Source organism: Eleginops maclovinus, chromosome 18, assembly GCF_036324505.1.
Source record: "Eleginops maclovinus isolate JMC-PN-2008 ecotype Puerto Natales chromosome 18, JC_Emac_rtc_rv5, whole genome shotgun sequence".
Lineage (NCBI taxonomy): Eukaryota > Metazoa > Chordata > Actinopteri > Perciformes > Eleginopidae > Eleginops > Eleginops maclovinus.
Window position 1 is genome coordinate 13,123,427 of NC_086366.1, and position 24,677 is coordinate 13,148,103.

General features: G+C 41.1%; 1 protein-coding gene across 1 annotated transcript in view; it reads left to right on the forward strand.

Moving 5' to 3' along the window:
• The first annotated feature begins 7,594 nt into the window (after nt 1-7,594).
• Nucleotides 7,595-24,677, forward strand: part of dscaml1 (Down syndrome cell adhesion molecule like 1) — an 88,915-nt gene continuing 71,832 nt past the window's right edge. The window contains exons 1-3 of the mRNA XM_063907610.1: nt 7,595-7,722; nt 17,126-17,446; nt 24,148-24,294. Coding sequence (XP_063763680.1) covers nt 7,680-7,722; nt 17,126-17,446; nt 24,148-24,294 — 511 coding nt within the window. The 5' untranslated portion in view covers nt 7,595-7,679. The remainder of the gene's footprint in view (nt 7,723-17,125; nt 17,447-24,147; nt 24,295-24,677) is intronic.

The window sequence follows — 24,677 nt, forward strand, 5'->3', positions numbered from 1 at the left end:
GAGCAATGCTGCTTATGACCTATTTTCTTAATTTTCACAGTTAGAGAGCAAGTCATTCATTTAGTAGTTCCGCATCAGTGCATGCACATTTAATATTACTTTGTCAGTAGTATCAATGAAACATAATGAAAAAGTGTAAAATAAATAAAGCACCTTACATTGGCTCCAGAAGTTATGTTGATGTAGAATAACAGTGTCTTTCTAATGTCCATTCTCTACCTATCTGCAGGAACAGACATGGACCTTGATGCAGACTTTGTATATGGTAAGTAACTACACCTTTGAAAGTGTATCTGCACAGATGTTCAAATATTTTGCTTCTGACCGTCTGAAAAAGAGAATATGGAAAGCTAGAATGGGTTAAAAGGAGAGTTTCAGCAAGCACATGTGGAAGTTAAAAGGGATAATAAAATAAGAGCAAGAGGATATATTGGAGTAATATATTGGAGGTTAGTTTGTGAGACTCATGGTTTGATGACATTGTTTTTGTGAATTTGTAGACTACTATACACTACGTGTTGGAGGTCTTGCCTTTGCAGGAATCATTGTGTTCCTTTCCATCTTCCTGTTGGCAGGTAAGTCAACAGAATTACATCCCATGTGTTATTTTGTGTGTGTTTTGTGTTAGTCCGATAGAGGGAGTGCAAACAGACAAAACAGCGTGAAACAGATGATAACTTACTACTCAATTTATTTCTTTAAAGGCAACAAGATCGCCAACTGTGGCAAATCCAAGGTAAGAGGGCTATATCACTGAATTTATAGGCGTTTTAGTGACATCTGCTGGCCATACAAATATGTACAGTATACACAACTTTTTCTTAAAAGGTCAAAGTTTTAACCTCTAAAGACTTTCAGTTTAAATGAGACATACTTTGCTGATGTTAACACAACATTAAATTCAACATTAATATGTAGGCAATAACAACTGTTCTTTTATCATCTCCAGCCAAGACCAGTCGAAGAGGCCTAAACTGAACAGAACCGGCCAGGAACCCGGGAGATTGCTACAATGTGCTACAATGCTGTTATGTCTGTAAGATTGTGAGGATTTTGTATTAATAAAGTATGCGTAACCTTACTGTGTTTATGTTTAATTTGACATTGCTGCTGCACTTTTACCATTTGGATATTAAAATATTTTGCAAACCAGCATAAAACATCCTTCCTATAGTATACTGTATCTAGTACTAAAGATAACACCTGACATTTTTTTTTGTCATATTTAAGATTCAAGAGAGCTTCATTTGTCAAAATTCCACTTCAATCAGGTACGAAGTCATGTAGAGATACAAAACAAACAACAAAGCACCAAAGTGCTGTGATTCAAGTCACGTGATAACCTGGCAAAAAGGAATTCGAACAAGCGCTCCTGTCTGGAAAGGGCACGCCCCTTCAGGTGAGATCACTTTATCTTTATGAAGTTCCTGCTTCGTTTCCTCCTTAAAAAATTATAATAATAAAATAAAAAAATAGCCAAGAGTTTTGTGATTCTACTACCTCATTTGTTTTTCATGTTTATCATTTGTAGTTTATTTGTTGGGCAATAAAGCACAGATGAATATCAAATTAAATATCAACCAACTTATCTAGGAAAAATGTATTGCAAACTCGAAATCATGCCTGTTTTGTATGTCAATCATTATCAAGTTGTAGTTATATGTTTACCAGACTGGTTTAGGTATTATTGCGAATACGTTTTTAAACCATCTTTCTCTCTAAAAAAAAAAGAAGGATAGAAAAACCAATGTAAAGCGGATGCTAATGTATGGTTCCTTGAACCTGTGGTAACCAAAACGAGCACAAGGTGGCGTCGTGAGACCAGTATGACTACAGGAAGAACTACAACTCCCCTCGCGAGCCGACAAGAAGAAGCTGCTGACAAAAGCGAGGGAAATGTGCCCAAATCACTCACTGTGGGAAAGAAAAAGTAGGTGGAACAAAAATATCTGTGCTCTTCAAAGTTTTGAAGGATAGTCACGGATATTCCCACGAGCTATAAATTAGACAATAGTCTGAGAAATCCTAATGTTGATTTTAAAGATTGCAACAGCGATTAAATAAAAACATCAACACGGGTACTGTAAAATAACAGCAAACAAAAAAAAAAAAACAGGCCAAACCCTGAAACTTATCAGATGGGCACTAGAAGACCACCCTGAGTGGCATTAGCAGTTTTCCACTGTTTTGGGCTGCAAAAAGGTCCTACATTAAATTACATTGACTGATCCTCTACTTACAACAGGACGTCCCGTTTTGCAGCTGAAGCCGAGCACTGGCATCACAGGCCTCTGTATTTTCATCCTGCAGCACAGATGACAAAGCGCATTAATCATACCGCCAGAAAACTGCGCATGATTAATTATCCCTCCCTGAATAAATAAGTCGTTACATGCAGAGACAGGAGCTGTCAACTGGGTAAGTCCCAAGGACCCCCTGCTCTCTCTCCGTCTCTATTTCCACTCCTGAATTTGTTGGTGAAAAAAAATGGAGCCCCGAGCTGTAAAAGTTAACACAGCCTGCAGCCCAGCGTTGGAGCAGGCGGTTTTACCGGTTGGGTCCCTCAGGGCTCAGGTCAGCTGCTTTCCATAAGGGCTACAGTTGAGGTAAGCATGAGAAGCAATTTATTACACTTCACCCGAGCTGATAACATCACAACTCCAAAGGAGGTTTGGAGAACAACACAAACAAATGCACAGTATGCAGGACAGGTGTGAGAGGGCTGATCAGTTACTGTTCCCATAAGCATTTAGAGTGGCTGCTGTTATTTGCTGAGACTCAGGGAAACACCCAGCTGGAGAGTGGATGAAATGTGGTTTCTTAGACTAGGTGGAGTTTTTTTTTAAGGGTATAATGTTGACAAAGTAGTTCACACTTCATAACAACTGATTTACTCCAAAGTTTTTCTGCTGGTTGATCCAATCCACTGCCAATTGTGTAATTGTTTCTGTGTGGCTGCATTTAGTTTTAATGGGCTTATCCTCTTAAAAAAACGTTTGGCAGTTTTTAATTATGCACCTGTACATTGTGGTCAGTTATAGTCTAATATACGGTTTATTTTTCAATTTGGAACTTTAGTATTAACCAACACTCCTCAAATAGGAGTTTTATGTTGTATATATAGTGTATGTTTGTAGGATTACTGTAGGCCTCCATGTGAAACAAGTTCTAAAAATAAGACATGTTCAGGCGTGTTAAAGCGTGGGAAAGTGATGAGATCAAAGCACAAAGGGTCAAGATGGAAAGTGGGCCTTCGGCTAAGCTCTACATTGTCCTTTCACACCTGCCAACTCTGTTCTTTCTTTTTGTCTCTCTATCGCATTGGTTTATTGTTGATTAAATGTGATGTAACAGACCAGAACTGTAACGTTTTGACTCTAAACAGTAGTTTATTTCTGTTTGTGAGGATGTATGGCAGTTTATATGCAAAGTACTTTCTACATTTCTTTGAATGATCTGATAAATCCTTCAGCAACACACTATCTTTTTGCCTTCTGGTTAATAGATGAATACTTTTGTCATATTTGTGACTCATTCAAGAACGTTTCATAAAGAAGCATTTAAATTGTTTTGGCAAGGATAACTCAACTATTGTTATTACTGACATTAATCTAGCTTTAATGTTATTTCTTAAAGTTAAAATATATTTTTTGGGAAGGGGAGATAATTTATCAACAGGCCAGAGGTTGGGCATTATTGATCCATGTATCAACACCTTGAGTTGTTGCATAGGTTAGTTTGCTCCACAAAATAATGGCTAAGATCACGTAAATAGCAGTGTACAGTATAATTGTGCAATGATAACGTCTTTAATTGTGACCACTGGGTGTCACTAGATATCTCTGATCAATATCTCTGTACAAGCTACAACCACATTCATCTGACTCTAATATATTCAAATTCAAATGTCCATCCTTTACTGAGCTGTTAAAATGTAATTCTCTTCGTTATGCTTTAGCAACACGGTCAAAGTCGAAAAGTGTGTTTGTGTGTCACCCACTGTGGAGCGAGATCTGGGGGTCTCTAGGTTGGTCCCACAGAGGACGCCTCTAGCGGCAGCCATCTTGAAAGTGGTGGTATCGCCCTGGCAGGGTTTGTTTTTGTCTGCAGGCGTTCTGTCTGCCTCAGAATCGCATCGTTATAAATTTTTTCTTTCTCTTTTTAACCTGATCGTCTTTCTCCCCCATCTCCCTTGCCTCCCTCCTCAGCCATTCGAATTGTCTCATTTGGAAATGTGAAAAAACAAGTGGGGAGGAAAAAAGAGAGAAATGGAGAGATGAACCTCCAGCCGAAGAAGGTGCCCCCCTACACACACACAAACCACCTCCGCCCCTCACCCCATCCTCTCGTTATCCTCCCCAGCTCATTTGAATAAATTAACACCCCTTGATGTCTCATGTGCACGTGCACATACTCTTATGCAAAAACACACATACGCACACACGTACACACTCAAGCAAATACCCACTCCCAAATCTATATGCATGCAAACCCGACTGTAGGGAAGGAGAGCAGCCAGAATGATATGTCCTGCGCTTTACCGCCATGTAAACATGCACACACCCTCTAATGTGCTGATGCACTCTCACACATCTGCCACAACATTCACGCATGCTTAGTTTAAGACAAACACAGTCCATTGGTAGGCGCCTTCCTGTTAATGTACTGCGGCAGGGTGGTGTGTTTGATTCATATTAGCCTAATGCAGTGGCTCGTTCATTCACGGCGGTATGCAGAGCTAGCTTAGCGGCCCCAATGTGAAACAGGAGTTCTGCAGCACATCGCTTGGCTTTGACCGTGTTTAGGAACAGCCCTTAACACAAATGGCAGTTTTTGTGTTATGTATCTTTCACTTAATTAGTCCTCAATTTTCCCAATCATCCTGTGTGTTTGGCCTCTTCTACCTCCTGTGACCACAATCCTAAATCACTGCCCCTATTCCTGCACTTTTCCCCGTATTCTCATTTGATCCCTTTGACCTTGCACAGAGCTGAGCAGTACCGTGTGCCCTCTTTCTCCCCTAATTCTGACCTTGCTATGGTTTCACTGGTCTTCAGGCCTTTGCATTAATGCTGGATACATTAGCACTAATATGATCCTAGCATGTAGCCAGGGCCTGAGGGGAAGCTTTGATTGTCTTCGCATTAACATTAACATTCACATTAACTTATCCGCCTCATAACTCTCTCCGTTTGCCCCTCACCCCTCCCTCTTCTTTCTGTTTCTCTGCTGCCTGGCTCACCCTGATTCTTCCTCAGTCAACAAACTCTCTCACTCCCTTTATTTCCTATCTCCTTCCCTATCTCCAGGCAACGACGGAGCAGAGTGATGGAGATGAGTCACATGGTGCTGTTTTTTAGTGGCATGGTGGCAGCCTGTCCTGGGTCCTTTCCTCAGTGACAGTCGCTCGAGCTGTCTGGGAGCTTCTTGCCTTTTCTCTGGCCTGGCTGGCCCAGCTCAGCCTGTCAGCCTCCATGATGATCACTGGCTGACATACAGTACAACCTGCTTGGTGCTGTCAGGCCAACTCACATCAGCCTCTTAAGCAGCTTGCCACACTGTCTTTTGAAGTCCTGACGTAGTCCTTCATGTGTTAGTATACAGAGCTGCAGGGTGGACCCTGTGTGTATGAGGAGTTTGGTTTGAGTGTCAAGGTGTTGTGTGCTGTTACATGACTTTGGAAGGGTAAATACCTTATGCTGACACTGAGTATTTTTTCACTCAGCATACACTACAGGCTGCACTTGTAAACCTGGACTATAGTTACTGACTGGGGGATGTGCATTAAGCTGAAAATATGTTCATTTATAAAAATATTTTTGGAGTACACGTGGATGTAGAGAATGTGTAATGGAAGTGCTCCTGCAAACTCTATAGTTGTCCCTTTCGCCGTGCTGTGTTTGTGGGTCTGTTTCAAAGAGAGCCAGACATAAGAGGGTGCGTGGGTGTGTGTGTTTCCACCTGTTACATAATAAGAGAGTGGAGGCACAGTGTGCTCCCTTGCCTGCCACACTACAGCGGCTCTTCAGTGGGAGTGAGAGAGGCCACAGCTTGCCTCAACTCCATTCCACAACCAGGACTACGGTCAGTTACGATACTCAAAATGCCACATTACAACACTGAGAGACACAGAAAGAGTGATGTTGGAGGTTATGTCAAGAAGAAGGTGTTTGATGTTGGCAAAGTATAGTGTGACTGAGTGGACAACGAGTACAGTTTGGACTCAAATGGATGAACAACAATCCGCTTTGTTTTAAGGTTAATGCTATTGTCTGTTGATTATTCAGGAGTTAAACTGAATGAAAATAGAGAGGAAAGTATTGAAAGAGTCAGTTTTGAACCCGTGCCTTTTATTATTCTCTAAGGCCATGCGGGTCTGTTGATTATTTTTCTTTTGTTATTGATTTAAAGTGAAATATGACGGTACAAAGGTGGTTCAGGGAGAAAATGACATTATGGAAAAGTCTGTAGTCAGTCAGCACATTGTTACTGATACTGCACCAGGTGTGGCTTTAACTCCCACTTGGGCTGCTAGGCAAGGCAAGGCAAGGCAAGTTTATTTATATAGCACCCTTCAACACAAGGCAATTCAGTGCTTTACAAACATGAAAGACAGTAAAACATAGTGCAGCATAAACACATCAGGCACTAATATGTATGGTTAAGATTATAATGATCTATGTTGAACATTTAAATCATACACTCTTTACATACTAGAAAACCATCAAACTGAAGTCATATGGGTAGCTTGTGTGCTAAGGTGCTAAATCTGCTGTGTGAACACAAATTCATGCAAATCAGGCTTGTGTGACGAACACATGCAGTCAGTAAACAACAAAGATGACTGTGTCGAAAGTGTTCGGGTCAAAGATCACATTTTATAAATGTATTGACCATATCGATTACAGTATACACACCCTTTCAGTAAGACTGATTAAGGTAGTGCTGTGTTTTAATTTGACAACTTTTCAGTCTGCTTTGAAGAAAAGTGATGTGAGTGTGTTAGTTGTCACACGCAGCGCTGCGCACATCCCCACTCTCCCCTTGAATGAAACAGAGGCTGCAGCATGCGCTCCCTCTCCTCCTCACCTGGACTTCGTAGTCCTCAAGCCCGTCTTCTTTCCAACGTTACAATGGCCCTTTCTATTGGTTTTACGTTGACTCTCTGTACTCTCTACTGCAGCAATGACAACTGATTTATGCAAATGATTGAGATATTTGCATGGGAAATACACGATGGCATTTCTCTCAAACGGTTGTTTTTACTTCTTCGTTCATTTATAACATTTAAATGACTTGTCTGAAAGCACATTTTAAACTTTGCTTTGGGGATTCCACCAACATTTTGAGTAAAGGTGCGCTTAATCCAGAAGTTTTCGTCTGTTCCCCCAGTAGTGCGTAAAGCTCACCTATCCATCGCGGCTCATCATTAGGATATCGGGGGTGGGGCGACAGCAGCCTGTCCCGGTAAGGGGAGGAGAGAACAGGGAGCAGAGGCGGTACTTTCTCCGCGGCTCGTTTCTCGGCGCCGGAGAGTGTGGGACCAGGGCTGGAGAGACCGCCGGGGAGCATCAGCAGAACCAGTCCAGCACGGAGCCTAGCCTGGACGACCGCTGCGCCGTGCACTCTTCTCGGGGGACTGCACAACATTCCTGTGAAATATAACTGCTTTTAATGGCATGTGGCTTGTAACTTTACTTCTGCTGTATTCTTTACAAGAAGGTAGGTTGTCAACGTCTCTTTTCGAGTGTTGCTTATCTGCATGCCATCTCCACAGTGAAGCTGAAGTTGGCTGTGCATGTTTATTAGCTTGTCATTTTGAGAAATTATGTTTGATCGGATTGATTGGCATCACAAAAGAAGGGCAGAAAGGACAAATATAACTCTGAATCCCCTTTTGAGGAAGACCGTTAACTTTTTCTTTATGTTTTAAAGTGATGTTGTCCTGATCTGCCTTCATGTTCCTCCTAAACCAGTGCTCAGATTTGCTTGCGTTCTCCATGCCTCACAATGATCAGCTGATAATATGATTAAAAACGACCACAAAGGGGATCATGAGCTTAAAATCAATATGCACTTCATTTGGACGAATTGTGAGAAACCCGATCTGAAAAGTGTACACTGCGTTTGTCAACAGGAAAAAGACAACGGCATTTGCATTTTGCATAATGAATATGTGGAGATGTCGTGAATATGGAGGCTGTTGAATTGGAGGAGAGGCTGATAAGGATCTGCAGGCGCGCGCACGGGTAGACGGGCGACCTCGAGCGTTGATGTTGGCCACAGCTGTAGGGTGTTTACTCACAAAAGTCCAAGAGGGCAGAGGAGTTTGATGTATTTGCTCACTTTTTGGCCCTGTCCCATCCCAAATAAGGTGTTGCTGTTTGTGTGTGTGTGTGTGTGTTTGTGTGTGTGTGTGTGTGTGCACGCGCTCTTGGGGAGGGAGAGAGAGGAGGGGTCCCTAGGGGTTAACGTATCCTTTTATTAGCTATTTTCTCTAAAGGAACACTGAAACTGAGCATAACGTCAGTTGTGTGGGTTTAGTGTTTGTATGTGTGGCTGTGTGGCAATAAGGGTCAATACATTTTATGAGAGACGTGTGAACTGATGCTGGGGGTATTGAGTGCTGGCCTTTAATTTGTAGATAATGTGCCCCAATTGGATATTTAAAAGACGAGGCAATATATTCCAGTTTGCTTTCTTTGACACGGTTTAGAAGTGTCAGTATGCAGACTCAGTTGTTATCATCCCTGGTCTAATTATTCATCCACCATTTTCTGTGGCACCAGATTCCACTGATTGGCTTCGCTCTAAATACTGCAGATGGAAGAGAATGACTCAGGTTGCTTTTTAAATATACAGTGATCTGTTGTTTTAGTTATTTATGAATTTCTCTCATCAAAAAACACAATTTGGAGCAAAAATATCTTATCTTTTATTTTGCCTTTACATTTCATCTGTTTTTTTTACGCACAGTTTTGTAACTGAACATGCCTCATTGTAAACCTTATTATTTGACACATTTGAAATCATCTTTAGCATTTGTTTATAATTGTGGGCAGCACGATGTGTCATGGTCCTGTTCTCATTGGCCTTGGCAGTGCCCTCCGCCAGGCTGCAGCTGCAGCGAGGACTTTTGTGTTGTTTTTGTTGTATGTAATTGGATTACAGGGTCTATTTCGATTATACACACTGTACATCGCCCTGTCCCGTGACTGAACGAGATGTACTGTGTGTGTGCGTGTATGGTGAGGGGAGGAGGGTTGGGGGCTGCAAACAGCCACTGGAGCGGAAAGAGTGCTTGAGATGGGAGAGATGTAGATAACGCGGTGGAAAACAAACTTCCATTTTCCTTTGTTTTTCAACGCCATGTTCCGCTCATTTGGCACGATTCGACTGTGGTGTATGGTCTCATTTGTCTGCTGTGTATTTTAGAGATGTATCATTTAGCATTAACTTTATTTTGCGATGCAAAGCTCTATTATCATACATGCATATGCATTAGTACTGCGTATTTTCTGACTCGGCCGCCCCTCCTAGAAGGGCAAGTCTCTGCTTATTTTTCACATCAGTATAAAAATATATTTTCAGATCACCCCACTATATAATTTTAAAGATTTAGTACTCTTTAAAAAAATATAAATTTTCTGTAGTAATATTAATGTCGTTCGTGACCATTAGATTCTTACTGACCGCCTTTGCTTTGGTTTGGCTGCATATCAGCACACCTGCACCCATGAGTGCGGAGAGGAGTGGGAGAGGGATAGAGAGATAGAGGGAGGGGAGGGGGGAGGATACAATAATTCTTCTTTGTCATGATTTGGGACTTGGGAGGTTACTTGTCATTTGATGGAAATAAAATTGAGACAAACTCAGCTGACGGCTGTGTTGGAATCTGCTCTCAGGCCTGATAGGCCAGAAGAGGGCCTGAGAAGTTCGAAAGACTAAAAAAATGATCACAATTAATATATTTCTAAATCGGTAAGAAAAATGACAGTCGTTTTAGTGTTGAATTTGAAAAAGATGCAATCCTTAATTGTACATATTTTAAGGAGAAATGCAATGGAGTGGTCGAGATATAGTGAGAGCTCTAGCTATAATTATTTCATCAATTAATGTGATTCCGGTTTTATCCAGTTTCGGTCGTCAGGCCTCCTGCATCACACACTCCACATTCAACTGAATATTAACTATGTTACAGTGTTCCTGCAGAAGTGTGCAACACTTCCTCACATTGTGGGTCTGCATTTTATTAAAACGTTTTGAATTTGATGGACTCAACATCCTGTTCCACACACTCTTGTCATTTGTTTAGCCCAGTAATGCCTGAGTCTTGTCTATGTAAGCAATATGACAAGATGAAATGTTTTCATATATGCTATTATGTCTGCACATTTCTATTTTTTCATTTTAAGAACGATTTCACAAAAGTTTCAAATTATTTACAAGAGGCTCCTGTATATTCTTGAGACCGGCCTGAGCAGCCGAGTTGCGGCGTTGCAGACCGCGGGCTGTGTGTAAATTTGGAATCAAAACAGTTACAGACTGGGAGAAGTGCTTGAGGGGGAGCCCAGTAATTGCGGTATGAGTCAGACTCTGGTGGTTATAAGCTACACTAGAGATGACGCGTCTGGATTGGACAACGGAGGCTGTAGTAAGTGATGGAAGTGGCAACTTCAGAGTTTTATCCCAACTCCCCATCTATAGTTTGTGAAATCAAGGATTCAAATCAAGGTGATTTTGTTTTTATTTGCGAACTGGGAGGTGTGCTGTGTGACAAAGATCAAGTTTCCCGTTTGTGTCTATTTGATGGAAAGAAAAAGAGGTACAGATACATGTTCAGAACTTGGAAGGGGTTATGTGTTACAGTCATGCGAACTGCAGTGTGTGTGTGTGTGTGTGTGTGTGTGTGTGTGTGTGTGTGTGTGTGTGTGTGTGTGTGTGTGTGTGTGTGTGTGTGTGTGTGTGTGTGTGTGTGTGTGTGTGTGTGTGTGTGTGTGTGTGTGTGAAGTTCACCAATTTATACCGAACTGAGATCGATCTTTTTTCAAAAAAAGTCACAATAGATTGAAACATTAAATGGACCCGATATAGACCCATGTCCTATTTTTTCCGGATCCCGCCGTGTCTGCACCACCTGTCAGTTTTCTTGGATAAAGAGCTCCACAGTATAATACATGTCACTCGCAGGTTAACTCGCCCCCCTCGTTGTGCTCCGGCGAGCAAAGCCTGTTTTCATTGTTAAGTGATAGTGCTCTGCGTTTGGCAGTTGACCCGTGCGGCACAAACACATTCATATGTACACCTCTCAAGATTTTAGTTCGTCTTGACACACGAACACCTCGACCAATGGTAAGATTATCGTTTCGGTTGTCTTCATTGCGCTGTAGGCCTAAAGCACTTTTTTTATAAAAACAACACATCTTTGAATTGATCCGGGGATGTTTTTATTTAGCCTTACAGAAATAGTATTTTAAAAGCGCGAAAGGACTTGGTAAGAGGGATAATCTGACTTTTAGCCAATTCATTTGTCACTCGCTACTCAAAAAACAATCCCAACGTTGTATATCTTAAAGCCCATAGCAACAACATCATTAATGCACTAAGCTGTCACACAGAGAAGTGGATTTTGACCGCCCACTCAACAGGTTTTATGCGGAACAGTAGTGTCCGGTAGCCTTGTGCCCCCTCCATTACGCACGTAGAAAGAGTGATGTCTTGAACGACAAAAGCATCGACTCTGTCTTTCACTCTTTCTCTGCTTCTCTCCTATTCTGCTTACTATCAAACAATTGTTGGCCCTGTCTCTGAGGGAGAATAGGAAAAAACACATCTCTACAAATCTGACACTCACTTCAACAACGGAAATCATCCTTTTGATGTAGGAGATGTGAATTTCCAAATGCTGAAATGGCTGCCTAATATTTTACTGACACTGCATAAACTGTGGTATGAGTTGTTTACCACCCCCACTCACTTCCCCTGTATGTGTGCACGCATAGTGTATCCACATTTCTAATCCGCCATGCAGTTTTTCTTTCTTGACTACAGCATTTCTGCCAGTGAAATGAGACTATGTTGGAAATGATTTCCTTTCTGACTTCACACAAAGTCATAGAGACGCATTGTCATGCAACCCTAATGTATATCTAAATCTGGAGACATTGTATAAATGAACAGCACTCTCTGTCAAATATGATCATATCTTTTGCCTTTTATGTTCTGCCATTTTTCGGTAGCATCAATGCAAAGACTGTATTGCCAGTGACTTGTATGCTTCTGAATGTGTTTTGTGTGCGGTTATCTGAAGTGCTACATGGTTCACCACGTAGAAAATCGACTTGCTATTATGAACATGTATATGCAATCTGAAATGCATTTATGTGACTGTGTGTGTGGTTGTGTGTGTGTGTGTGTGTGTGTGTGTGTGGTTGTGTGTGTGTGTGTGTGTGTGTGTGTGTGTGTGTGTGTGTGTGTGTGTGTGTGTGTGTGTGTGTGTGTGTGTGTGTGTGTGTGTGTGTGTGTGTGTGTGTGTGTGTTGAAGGAGAGCAGGAGAGAGAAGGATAGGGATTTATAGCCCTGTTTTTCTATGCACGTGATGGTATGAATCTCTGTGTGTGTCTGAATGAATGTAGATGAGACAGAAAAAGCTGCATTATGCATAGCGGTTCACCATAGGCAATATCCTTGCTTCTCCAGCATACATATTCATACTCCATTTTCATATCCACTGCGAAAACAGGAGGAAAAAGTGCAAATGTATTTGAGTGTAAAGCACGGAAAAATTTGAGACAAACGGGAACACTGCCAAAAAGAAAAGTAAAAAACAGAACAAAATAAATATATATAGAAACAAATTGTGAGAGGTTGAGCAGACACGAAAGATGTTTCTGGGGTTTTACCCTAAATCAATTTGACCTTCTTTATTGTAATCAGTGTGCCCATGCTTGAAGAAGGAAATCAAAATACAGGTTAGGGTCGGATGGGTGCTGCTCCTTTGCTCCTTCTTTCTCTGTTGGGGAAGGAGTGCAAAGTGAGCCCAGGGCTATGAAAGGACTCTGATAACCATCTGAGGTTAGATGTTGCCGAAATAAAGAGGATAAACTAGGTTATTGTGCTTCATGTTGTATGCATGATATATTTACAGTTGATTATTGATAACATTGTTTCTATGCGGTTATCTTTAATGTATTACGATTTGATTCTCGGTTGGATCATTTTGTCCCATTTGTGTTCCTCAACTATCAGATATACTGAAGAGGCTCCTGGGAAGACAAAACAATAAGCATAACACTATTGTCCAACGGAAAACTACAGTTCTTCCATGTGTATATCATATCAAATATGAGCTAAAGCTGCATCCTGGGAATTTCTGAAGACAAAATATGGACAGATTTGAGGCAGATGCTAAACTTTCTCAACAATTCTTTGACGCTCTCATACCTCCTCATTTTATTTTGATGTTTTGAGATCAAAATTTAAACCATGACTGCCATATAATGACATGTGGTTGACATCATCAGCTCACTTTTGTGTGTGTGTGTGTGTGTGTGTGTGTGTGTGTGTGTGTGTGTGTGTGTGTGTGTGTGTGTGTGTGTGGTGTGTGTGTGTGTGTGTGTGTGTGAGAGAGTTCAGTGACCTGAATTCATACCATAGGACAAAGTGATTAGCCATCGCATCATAAGCTGCTACTTTTTAGAGGTTTTTTCTCTGACTTTGAGTTGGTGCATCCAAGCTATTTTGAATTTATATTAAGGATTTCAGTTTATTTTATTTTAATATATTATCCCATTTTAGGGATTATTAGGAAGCAGTAGTTTTCCAACTTGGGAATTTTCAGGCCTTTAGAAATTATTCAGATAAAACAAAAACTTCCCTTTTTTATTAAATTGTTCACAAGAGGTTGACATGGGATACTATATAGAACTTGCATTGTTTTAGGGGGCTAAAAGCCAAACATTTGGGAACCTCTAGTAATGGGCAGTGATTTTCTACTGAGAATACTTTTCCCCTCTACAGGGTAATTCTGCAGTTACCAGTGAGTACCTGGATATATTGTGTAGTGGCTTAGAGAAACGAAAAACAAATTAGAGAATATGATTTGATAAAATAAAGAAATGTAAAGCAAAATCAATCTACACCTGCCCTGATGCTTATCATAAACCAGTAACAGTTAAGCTATAACAAGCTGACTTCATGCCTGAACACTAATTTTGGATTAAAATAGCCAGTGACAATCGAACAATGGACATAAATCGTTGACACAACCAGCTGCTGCCATACCAAGTAGAAGCCTGAATGCTTTTACACTAGACCAAGCCTACTATAAAAAAAAAGTATACATTTTTGGCTACATTAAACAATTTTCTTGGTTGAAAATCTGAACACCAGATCCTTTCCAGATTCTTTCATAAGGACTTTTACAGCTAGAGAGTACATCGTTTTTTGTCGTGAAAAACATTTTTCCTTAATAACATGTGCCATCAGAGAGATGCAGGTCACTGTCTCTGGTATCATCTTCTAATAGCTTCCTGCTTATTTGGGCTGTATGGAAACATTCGCATGTGTTCCTTACCCAGCAGCACATTGTGGTACTCTCCGTGGTGCTGAAAGTGCAGATCAGTCAGCCTAGCAGCCTGTGAGAGTGATTGACATGGATTCGAAAGGTAGGGTAGATTGAACTTGACCTGAATTCAGATTTTTGAACACAGAGGATCTGCTCCAATTTTAGCTGGTAGGCAGGAGAACAACGACTCTACCTTATCGGCGTCTCTGCTGTGCTTCAAGTTGCTATCACATCTTTTTGCTGCACCACTCAGCCTCTGCTGTTGACTGAGTTTGTCATCAAGAACTGAGGCAGTCATTTAACTTTAACCTTTCTATACATTTTGACCTCACAGCACAAAGAGATACACGTATACACACCCTGTTGCATCCGAAAACCTTTGCACCTGAGCACCTTTCCCCCAGACCAGCTACCCGTGTCTACAATATAGCACTCCGGCCTGGCTCCCTGATCTCCCTTTCCGCTGCACACCCACACATACATGAAAACCAGGGAAGTTGGACACGGCCTCCCACGGCAGTGCGATTACAGAGTGGATAGACTTTGTGTGTGTTAAATGTGAAAGGAGATTATGTGGGTTTAACTCTCTGCGTCTGGCATACAAATTCCAATCACATAACATTGCCTGTCTCTAGTGTGGCAGAAAAAGACGGGAGGGAGTGTCTTCGAAGGGTTAGAGTGAGAGAAGGATGGCAGATTGGAAATGCAAAGTAAAGAGACAAAAACATAGAAGATGAAAAGATTCAGACCGAAGCATAAAGAACAGACAATAGAAGACAAGAAAAATCACCTTTTCAATTGAGATTTGAATCCCTAATCCCTGTATTTTACTTTTGAGCCTTTCCTCATGTGATTAATCCTATTCATTCCATGTTATTAATGTCATTATACCATTGAGTGTTCCTATTTATACTGGACAGAACAGATATAAAAATGTTCTTTTTATATCAGCCATTCATCCATGTTTTTGAGATGTAGTAGGAGCTTAAAGAGACAGCCAGTGGGCTTCTGTTCCTTATTTGATAGCTATTGTGTCTATTGATGTAGAGGATCTGTAGAAATTAGAGACTAAATGACATCTGATAGTGTCTTAATATCTTCATTGATGTTTCTTAGCCAACATCCTATTTTCTCCCAGTGCAGAGAGAATTAAAGAGATAGGGTTAATCCAGGCATTGTTGACACAATCCAGGAAAAGGGATTTATTAAGTATCATTGTCTGAGAAGAAACTTCTCTGGCTCGGGCCACAGCGTTTTTCTATTGGCCTCTAGCCAAGCTGAGCTCAGCACTTCCTTACAGTGCTTGACACCCCCACTCCCTGGTCACAGCAAACACAGAAACACACAGATCTGAAAAGATGCTTCGCTACCCCACTCTCAACTGGAAGAGAGCATTTAAGATCGAGGATATATGGTGGTCTATCTCCCCTAGGAAAGGATCTGGCTGTATCTCTTCATCTGTGCCACAATAACAATGTTTTACAGCAAACATCTGTGGTTTCCAGCTCCTCAGGCTTGTACGGCTTTAGATAGAGAACTACATTCAGTGGATATGACAGAGTTGAGCGAGCCTTTGCTATCAAGCAAGTGTAAATTCTTTGTTTCCCTGAATAACAGAGGCTGTCAACAGAACAGAAGAGAAGAGTTTGGTTGAGGAGTTGAGTTATGAGACCCATTTTTCCTTTATATTGAGAGGCAGATTTCCAAAGGGCTCTCTGGATACACATATTCGATTAAAGATATTAGGATAATGCATATGGGATGAGATGGATTTCTGCAGTTTGGCACACAGGGAGGAAGTTGTTTGGGCCGAGGTGACCCAAATGCCCGTAGATCCAGCTTATACTGTAAGCTATATGAGTGTACCTGTGTAAGTTTGAGTTCTATCAGGAGGTATTTTTCAGTAATATTACAAAGTGAGTCATGCCCAGTTAAAAATATCCCTTTTCCAGTAAATGTCTCAAAAATATAGTCAATTGCTCACTTAAGTCACTTTGTTTCTTTATTTTTTTTCATTTCAGGTGCTTTCAGGATGTTTTTTTTAACCAATATTAAATCTACAGAGAAAGTAAGGATGAAATCCTTTTGATTTGGAGGGCTGTTCAGCATATTTGGTGTAAAATGTACTGCTCTAAAGTAAATACTTTTATTGTTAAAACTTTTTTTCATTGAATTACACATATCTTACAACTTACCTTAACACTTACCTTACTAGTCAGCCAGTTTAACATAAATTTAGAAAATAAATACTCAACATTGTTGTGTCATACATTTGACAAGCACTCATTTAAGTAGATAATTACTGTAATTGTGACTGTTTTAACATTTGTATACCTACATTGTGATGTTTCATCCTTGTAAATCATGGTTGGTTGGTTGCTATATGTTCTTTGATTCTTTTTGTACTTGTAAAATAGTTATGCATTTTGTCTTCTTGTACTCCATAATCATTTTTAAGGGCACATGCTCACTCTCTTGATACCGGTTTCATATGAGAATGTTGCCTGTATGTCTTACACCAACTAACTGACTCTGTCTCCCTTTCTCTCATCCCAACAGTCAACAGTGAGGATGTTGTCTCTACGCGGCTGTACTTTGTGAACGCCTCCCTGCAGCGGGTGACCTTCTCCAGCTCGGTGGGGGTGTCCCTGCCCTGCCCTGCGGGCGGCGCCCCCCATGCTGTCCTGCGCTGGTACCTTGCCGCCGGAGACGACATTTACGATGTGCCCCATATCCGCCACGTGCATGCCAATGGCACCCTCCAGCTCTACCCGTTCTCCCCCTCCGCCTATAACAGCATTATCCATGACAACGAGTATTTCTGCACTGCTGAGAACCAAGCTGGCAAGATTCGTAGCCCAAGCATCCACATCAAAGCAGGTGAGGGTTGAAAACAATAGATGCAAACCAAGCCAAAGATACAAAATAGTCATTGTCTTCTCCTAATTAAGCTTTTGGATGTCTCTTGAATCAAGTATAACCTAACTGCACTCAGAGACAGAACTGGGAACTCTCTGTCAATGTGTACTGGAACTCAAATTAGCCTTTCAGCACTCCTGTGTATGTGTAAATTAAACCGATCAAGGTGCAGCAAATTTTGGCACAGCTCTATGCTAACCTACTGTAGCTCAGTAGCCTCTTCAATTCGCTTGCTAACACTATTAAGGGTTACATGGAGAGTTAGGTGTGTATACCTTCTATGCCATTTCAAATCACAACCATGAGATCTTTAGTTAGATCAGAATCTACCCTTTTTAAACAATGTCCGACAAAATTCTCAATATTTAATGCCAAGCTCGTGGCTCCTGCTGGACACATTGGGGATGCTGTGATACATTTTAGTTTGGACCTTCATTAAGATGGGGGACTCACTAGAGACAAATGAATCATGCTTTTAAAGTGGTGGATCGCACAAGTCCCATAATGCAATTACATTTAGTCTTTTATTAAAACATCCCTACCTGTTAAAAGCCTACATATTTTGAACTCCACAGCTCCAGTTTGTAACACAGTCTTTCTGTTAAAAGTGTAATTCTCAAGCTCAATCTGAAGTAACCCTGAACCCTTCAAGAGAAGGTATATAAGTTTATCATTTAGGTAATTCCCAAATATATCACTTTGCTATATTTTTATAATAGTGTATCTGAAAACCAAGTCGAGAGCACTTTACTTTGGTGCACATGTTGTGTCATTAAAAATGCCACGACAGAATCACCTAGCTACTGCCCGGCTTCTTAAAATATGGTCACCTAAACGGCTGTCATATTAGCATCCTAAACTAACTTCTCTCAGTGAGGGTCAAGTTTCTCCAAGTGCGGCATTTTCACCCTTTGTATTAAAAATCCACTAGAAGACAGACATGCAGCTACATAGACAGTTGGTGTGTTGACCTGTCCGCACTCCCTGCCAAGGTCAAAGCTGGAAAGAGGCGCTGAACACACTGAAAGAAGATGTTGCTGCTGTTTCTCACACTTATCACGCACACACATAAACATTATAAACACATGCATATGACTTAATGTGGAACACACTGGATACACATGTATACAACAGACGAGCATGCATGTTTGTTCACACGCATATGCACATGCACGCACCCACTCAGACTCACACACTTACATGCACACCAGCCTGTGTGTAGCCCATGCCAGCAACCCTCCTGTCTCCCAGTCTCTCCATCTGTCCATGGACTGGAAGTCCCCTAACTACACACACACTGACACACACACACACACACACGAAAATACACATACATACACGCGAATGCACACACACACAGCCATTTTCGTCAAGCTGGCTCTTGGTGTTTAGTTGCCAGCTCTTTGTCAGGGTGTTTGGCAGGAAAGATTTTGGAGAGTCAGCTACAGACATGGAAAGATGTGAACAGAACCATGATAAAAAGTGGATTTTCAGGTCATGGTAATAGCCAGGCAGACATTTTGACTGTGTTGATCAATCCTGCATGAAGAGACAGTCAGCAGTTCCGTACCCCACACATGGATAAGAAAAAAAAAAGAAATCTCCAAAAATGTTGCCGGATTGTCTCCCTCAATCCAGCAACACACACACACACACACACACACACACACACACACACACACACACACACACACACACACACACACACACACACACACACACACACACACACACACACACACACACACACAGACTCTATCTCTCTACAAACACACCCATATGGCCTGTGTGTTCCCTAGAGGACGACAGTCCCTCCAGCGTGAGAGTGACCTTCTATCCTGCCTCGATGTTGGGATGACCTTCCTGCCCAAATAATTACAACAATTAATCAATTAAATGCTGAGGCAATCACAACTCCACAGCTCCATAACAGGGGCTCACGTGCATGTGTGTGCACCTCATTACCTCCAGAGTCCTACGAAACACACACACGCTCACGTACATGCTCACACACATACACAACACTGCAGTTGCCATGGGCGACAGAGGCGTGAGCGCCAGGGTGTGGCATTCCCTGTCTCAGGTGGCGCAGGAGAATGATGGCAGCTGACAACTCACAGTGTGACACCCCCCCAAAAAATCTGCCCCACCCCCACTCCTCCTTGCCATCAGTCTCATCCTTCCTCTCTGCCTTCTCTTCACATCTTCAAATCTCTCTCCATCCCTCCCCCTCTTTCTCACCCTTTCCCATGCATGCTGATTGTGGGCCAATAATAGCACTAGCACCTTTCTGGAAATCTCTGCATTTATGAAAATCACTATGTGGGCTCCTTGTCTTACTGTACTCTATATATTTATTTGGGCTGTGTCATCGGGGCTGATCTGTATCTTTTACATCAAAATACAAATGTATGCACACATTTTGTAAAAAAGAATGTTCAGAAGGAGTTTTGAGAGACAGCTCGTCTCTTAATAATAATTGAAATTTGGACTAATATTATTTTTTGTTATTTATATTATAACATGTGTATAAGTATCCCAAGCATGGTCTTTAAACCAGACTCATTCACACACTGTACCAGTAACCTGTAAATGCATGTTGTAGAAGTTTTTATTTATTTTTGAAATACTTCAGCCGTTGGTTTCCATCAATTTCCATTTGGTATAAATTCAATTAGCTAACTTTTAACACTAAGTCTTGTCTAATTTATCAGATGACCCCCGCTATATTTCGTTCCCAACTAGTGTGACATAGTGCTGCAAGTTGAAGTCCAGATTGACTTGTGACATGCTTGGAAAGAAGAAAAGTGACATTGAAACGTCAATACAGAATATTTAGCAAAATACATGCTGTAAAGATTAAAGCTCAAATGGCTCAACACACAAAATCACTGGTGAGGTGGAAAGTTGTACTTCTTTCCTTCATGATTTTTTTGCACCGTGTGTTCTATCTATTTTATGATAATTATTATTATTAACTGTTTATTATACATATTTTTTGATAGCCAGTTGAAATGGACTCTTGAAAACCACTACACATATTAATGTTTAAATATAATAGTGAAATACATATAATTTCTAATGAATAAATGTTTTCTTTATCTTACCTTTTATGTGAATGTAAAGATCCGTGGATTGTGACTTCCTGTTTCAGATTTGAAAGTGTCAAAGTTAACACAACATCCTCACCTATTGTCCCTTCATAAGGATAATGATGAGTATCAGTTTAGTTTCGTGAAATATTTTCAGTTTATAAACTGAGTATTTTCAAAGAAAAAAGGTAGAAGGTAGCAGTGAAAAATCAATTTCACATTGACAAAAAAATCTGTATTAGAGGCCATTTTTGTGAAATGGATTGTGAGCCTTAAAGCAAAGCTCTGTGTGTTTAACACATCCAACAGTCTGTCAGCATCTATAAGACCTTACTGTAGTTTAAGGATCTCCTCACATTTCACACCCGAGCATCTTTTCCAAATGAGAAATGTTAGAGTCTGAGGATTTCATAGCCCTGTCCACCAAAGTCCTCTTTACCCAAAGTTAATAAAAGAAAATTAAGGACACCTGTTCATGAGCTCACCTCAGCTCGCCTTTGTTCCCAGCATGACACACAAACCAATGTAGGCCCGGGCCAAGACAGCAGGTGTTTAGATCTGTCTCCTCCATCTGCCCTCCTCGTCTTTTCTCTGGCTGACATTTCCTTACTAATACTATAAGAATGGTCCCTGAACCTGATACATAAGGTCTGCTTTTCTTATGCTATCCATTTAATAATGAAACCTGCATCCATTCATTTCCCTTGTATGTCATTATTTTTCTCTTTCTCCTCCTCTGTGTTTTTGCTGCTCGCTTTATGAATAAGTAAATGCAGTATTTGGTTTCCCCGTCGTTAATTATTGAAGCGACAGTGATACAAGACTTGCCTCCCAGTGCGCCCAGTGCACCAGACCCATGTTTTAGCTCGTTCCTAGGCAACCAGGCTGCATATAGTCAGGCATCAGTAACATCCTAATGATTCTGCTGCGCATGCGATGAGGGGGAGTGCAATTTACACACAAATCAGTTGGGCTACCATTTACATCCTGTCACAAGGCTGAAGATAATGAATATGTGATGTTTTTCTATCCTCCCTGTCTTTCATATCTTGGAGGAGGAACGTGTGTTAAATGAAAATGCTATCAGAACAGTTGCCTCTTATTGAAGCTGGTTACATAGTCGTGTACAAGGGCATGTTGCCATCCAGGGCTTATTTGGGTGGTTTGAATTGGGACAACAGTGGTCGGACAACCCTTTTTTTTGTAGAAGTGAACAAGTGTAATACAAGATGGGGTCAAAGCACAGGACGAATGAACCTGAGGTGACCGTGACTGGATTTGAACCCTACTGAATTGACATCCTTTCTGTCATCATTGTAACAATCCTTTACAAGCTGTCGGGCTTGTTTTACACTCTATGAGAGGCACAGTGGGCATTTGGGATTTTCCCAGATATTGACAAGAGGCAGCAGGGTCAATCAGAGAGTAAATAAATGATTGAAAGAATTGGCTGGGCCACAATAGCCGGGGCTACTCAGTCGATCCTGGATATTGATCTGTAGGTAGATCGCATCAATGAAAAGCAGGGGCTGTTTGAATGAATAATTGAAATGAGGACTTGATTGGAATTATTTGTCCTTTAGCTTTGACTTGTTTACAAATGAGGCTTCAGCTCACATTAGTGTCCTGTGTGTGAGGTGGCCATAGTGAGAGTGATATTCTCTCCAGAGGATATCTTACTTACCATTACTTTAGTTGAGGCACAAAGTATCATCAGTAACACCACTATTGATTTTCTAAAGACCCAGAATCCAATGTTTTAACACTCATCTGTGTTTGGCATTATTACCCATAGTATATAATACAAGGTTAAATCTTAAACGCTGCTGAAAGAATAATCCCTGCTCTACTCCAGTGTACTCATAGCCCCCTCATAAGTCGGCAAAGAAGAAATAAAGGGTCCAAGGTTCAGCCAATTATGAAAAAGTAGAACAGTGTAAAAGCAATGGCTGGAATCAGACAAAGACTTGGGAAATTAAACCTCAGACCTAAGGTGAAAGACTCCCCACCATTTGGACAAGGACATCGGCTTTGGTTCCACTGGGTTCCAGTGACAGTGGCGGCTGGCATAAAGCATTATTAATGACCAGGGAAACTGGCCTTCAGGCTAGGCGTTAATTATATCACTGGAGAGCTGGGGGAGAGAGCGAAAACACGGGAAGGCGGGGCCACTCCCTGTGTTGTGTGTGTGTGTGTGTGTTTTACATTGTTAAACCATTACTGTCCTCATTTCCAAGGGAAGCATGGTTGAATAGCAGTGTTAGATTGTGATGCCAAAAACACTCCCCAACATCAACCATTCTGATACCCCATCTGATTTCTGTAATTTTTCTTTCCTCCTTCTCATGTCATGCAGTCTGTTTTTTGGGACAAAAAAATGTGACAATGCCCCTTAATACAAGTGTACAGGCCCCATGTTCATTAATTCAAGCTAGCATGCCCTTGAACTACCCGTCTCTCCTGCTAACCAAAAAATAATCAGTTATTTAATTTCACTTTACTTAATTTATTTAAAGAAAATGTATGCTCTGATTCAGCATTTTGCTTTTCTCACTTATCTTAATGTGACAGAGTTAACTGGAGAGATAATTTGGTTAGCTACAGGCTACTGTTTTCATCATTAAGCCTGTCTTAATCACCACCATCCTTTCTGTACGCTGACACGGATTCACAGCCTAGTGCTCTGCATGCCATGTGTGGTGTGTGTGTTTTTGATGCCTTGCGCCTGCATGTGACAGTTCCATCGGCCATAAGCAACCCTCCACTCCTCGCCGTCGCATAGCATCTGTGGCGTTGTTCTTTGAAAGGCCAAGGGCCACTCACTGTGGATCCCCTTCAAAGCAGCTCTGTGTCAACCCTCCTTACAATCATAGTGTGACTTAGAATCTGGGGCTAGAGAGAAATGCTTGCTTAATGGGGTTGAAGAGGACACCAGACAAGTTTGTTTACAAGACCTGCCCTGGCTTTTACTAAGGGTTAAACAGGACAAGAGGATGTCAATTATACATTGGGAAAATTGAAGAGGTTTTTACTGTACTGAAACAGTTGGTTGATATATCAATCCATTATTTAACGGTAAAATGATTATTTATAATGGATTATTTATTCATTTATAAACACAAAATGTTTTACTGATCTCAGTGTCCATGACACATCCAAGAAATTTGGGAAAGATGTAACTCTGGGCGTTGGTAAATTGATTGCATTGGGAAAAAGTCATTGTCATAATTTTTCCATAGTTCAAGATTGCATGGTAACATCAGAACCATCTTCCATTCATTTATTTTCCTTAAGGCCTTAAATTAACATTTGCTTTTACATTCTAGCTTTACAAATGTGTACATTTGATGAATTATGGTGTTTAATATCATTGTCAATTTAAAATATTGGAGTTTTAGACTGTAGGTCTGACAATGCAAGCAAGTTGATACATATTATTGTGCTCTTGGAAAACTGTTGCAACTCTCAACACCTTGTCAACAGTTAAAACCTTCTTCTCCCTTACTGTGACATTCTCTCTCACCCCCGTTCTTCCGTTGACTAACTTCAGCTCTTTTATCCAACCCTCAGTGTTCAGGGAGCCCTACACAGTGCGAGTGGCCGACCAGCGCTCCATGCGGGGTAATGTCGCCGTGTTCAAGTGCCTCATCCCCTCGGCTGTCCAGGAGTATGTCAGCGTGGTGTCCTGGGAGAAAGACACTGTCTCCATCGTCCCAGGTAGGAAATTCAGCCAATGGCAGTCATGAAGGTTTTACAAAAAACACACAAGGCCCTAAATACACCATGTTACTTTCCTCTCGCTGAAATTTCACAGCAAACTCAATGCGTGTCACCACCTGAGTTATATTTGGCTTAGTGTGTGCTCGCTGTGTTTGATCAGGTGGTGGATAATAATGGTAAGCAAATAACCTCATGTCATCATAATATGTCAATGGACTGGAGAGCATTTGCCCTTTAGAGAAATGAGACTGCATAAATCCCAGAACACATATACCTTGTTCTGTCAGATTTTCCATCAGATTGATTATAAGGAAAATCTTGCTCCGCGTTTGCTTGTAATCATTTACAACCGTTTATTGATACTGATCAATGTAAAAGTG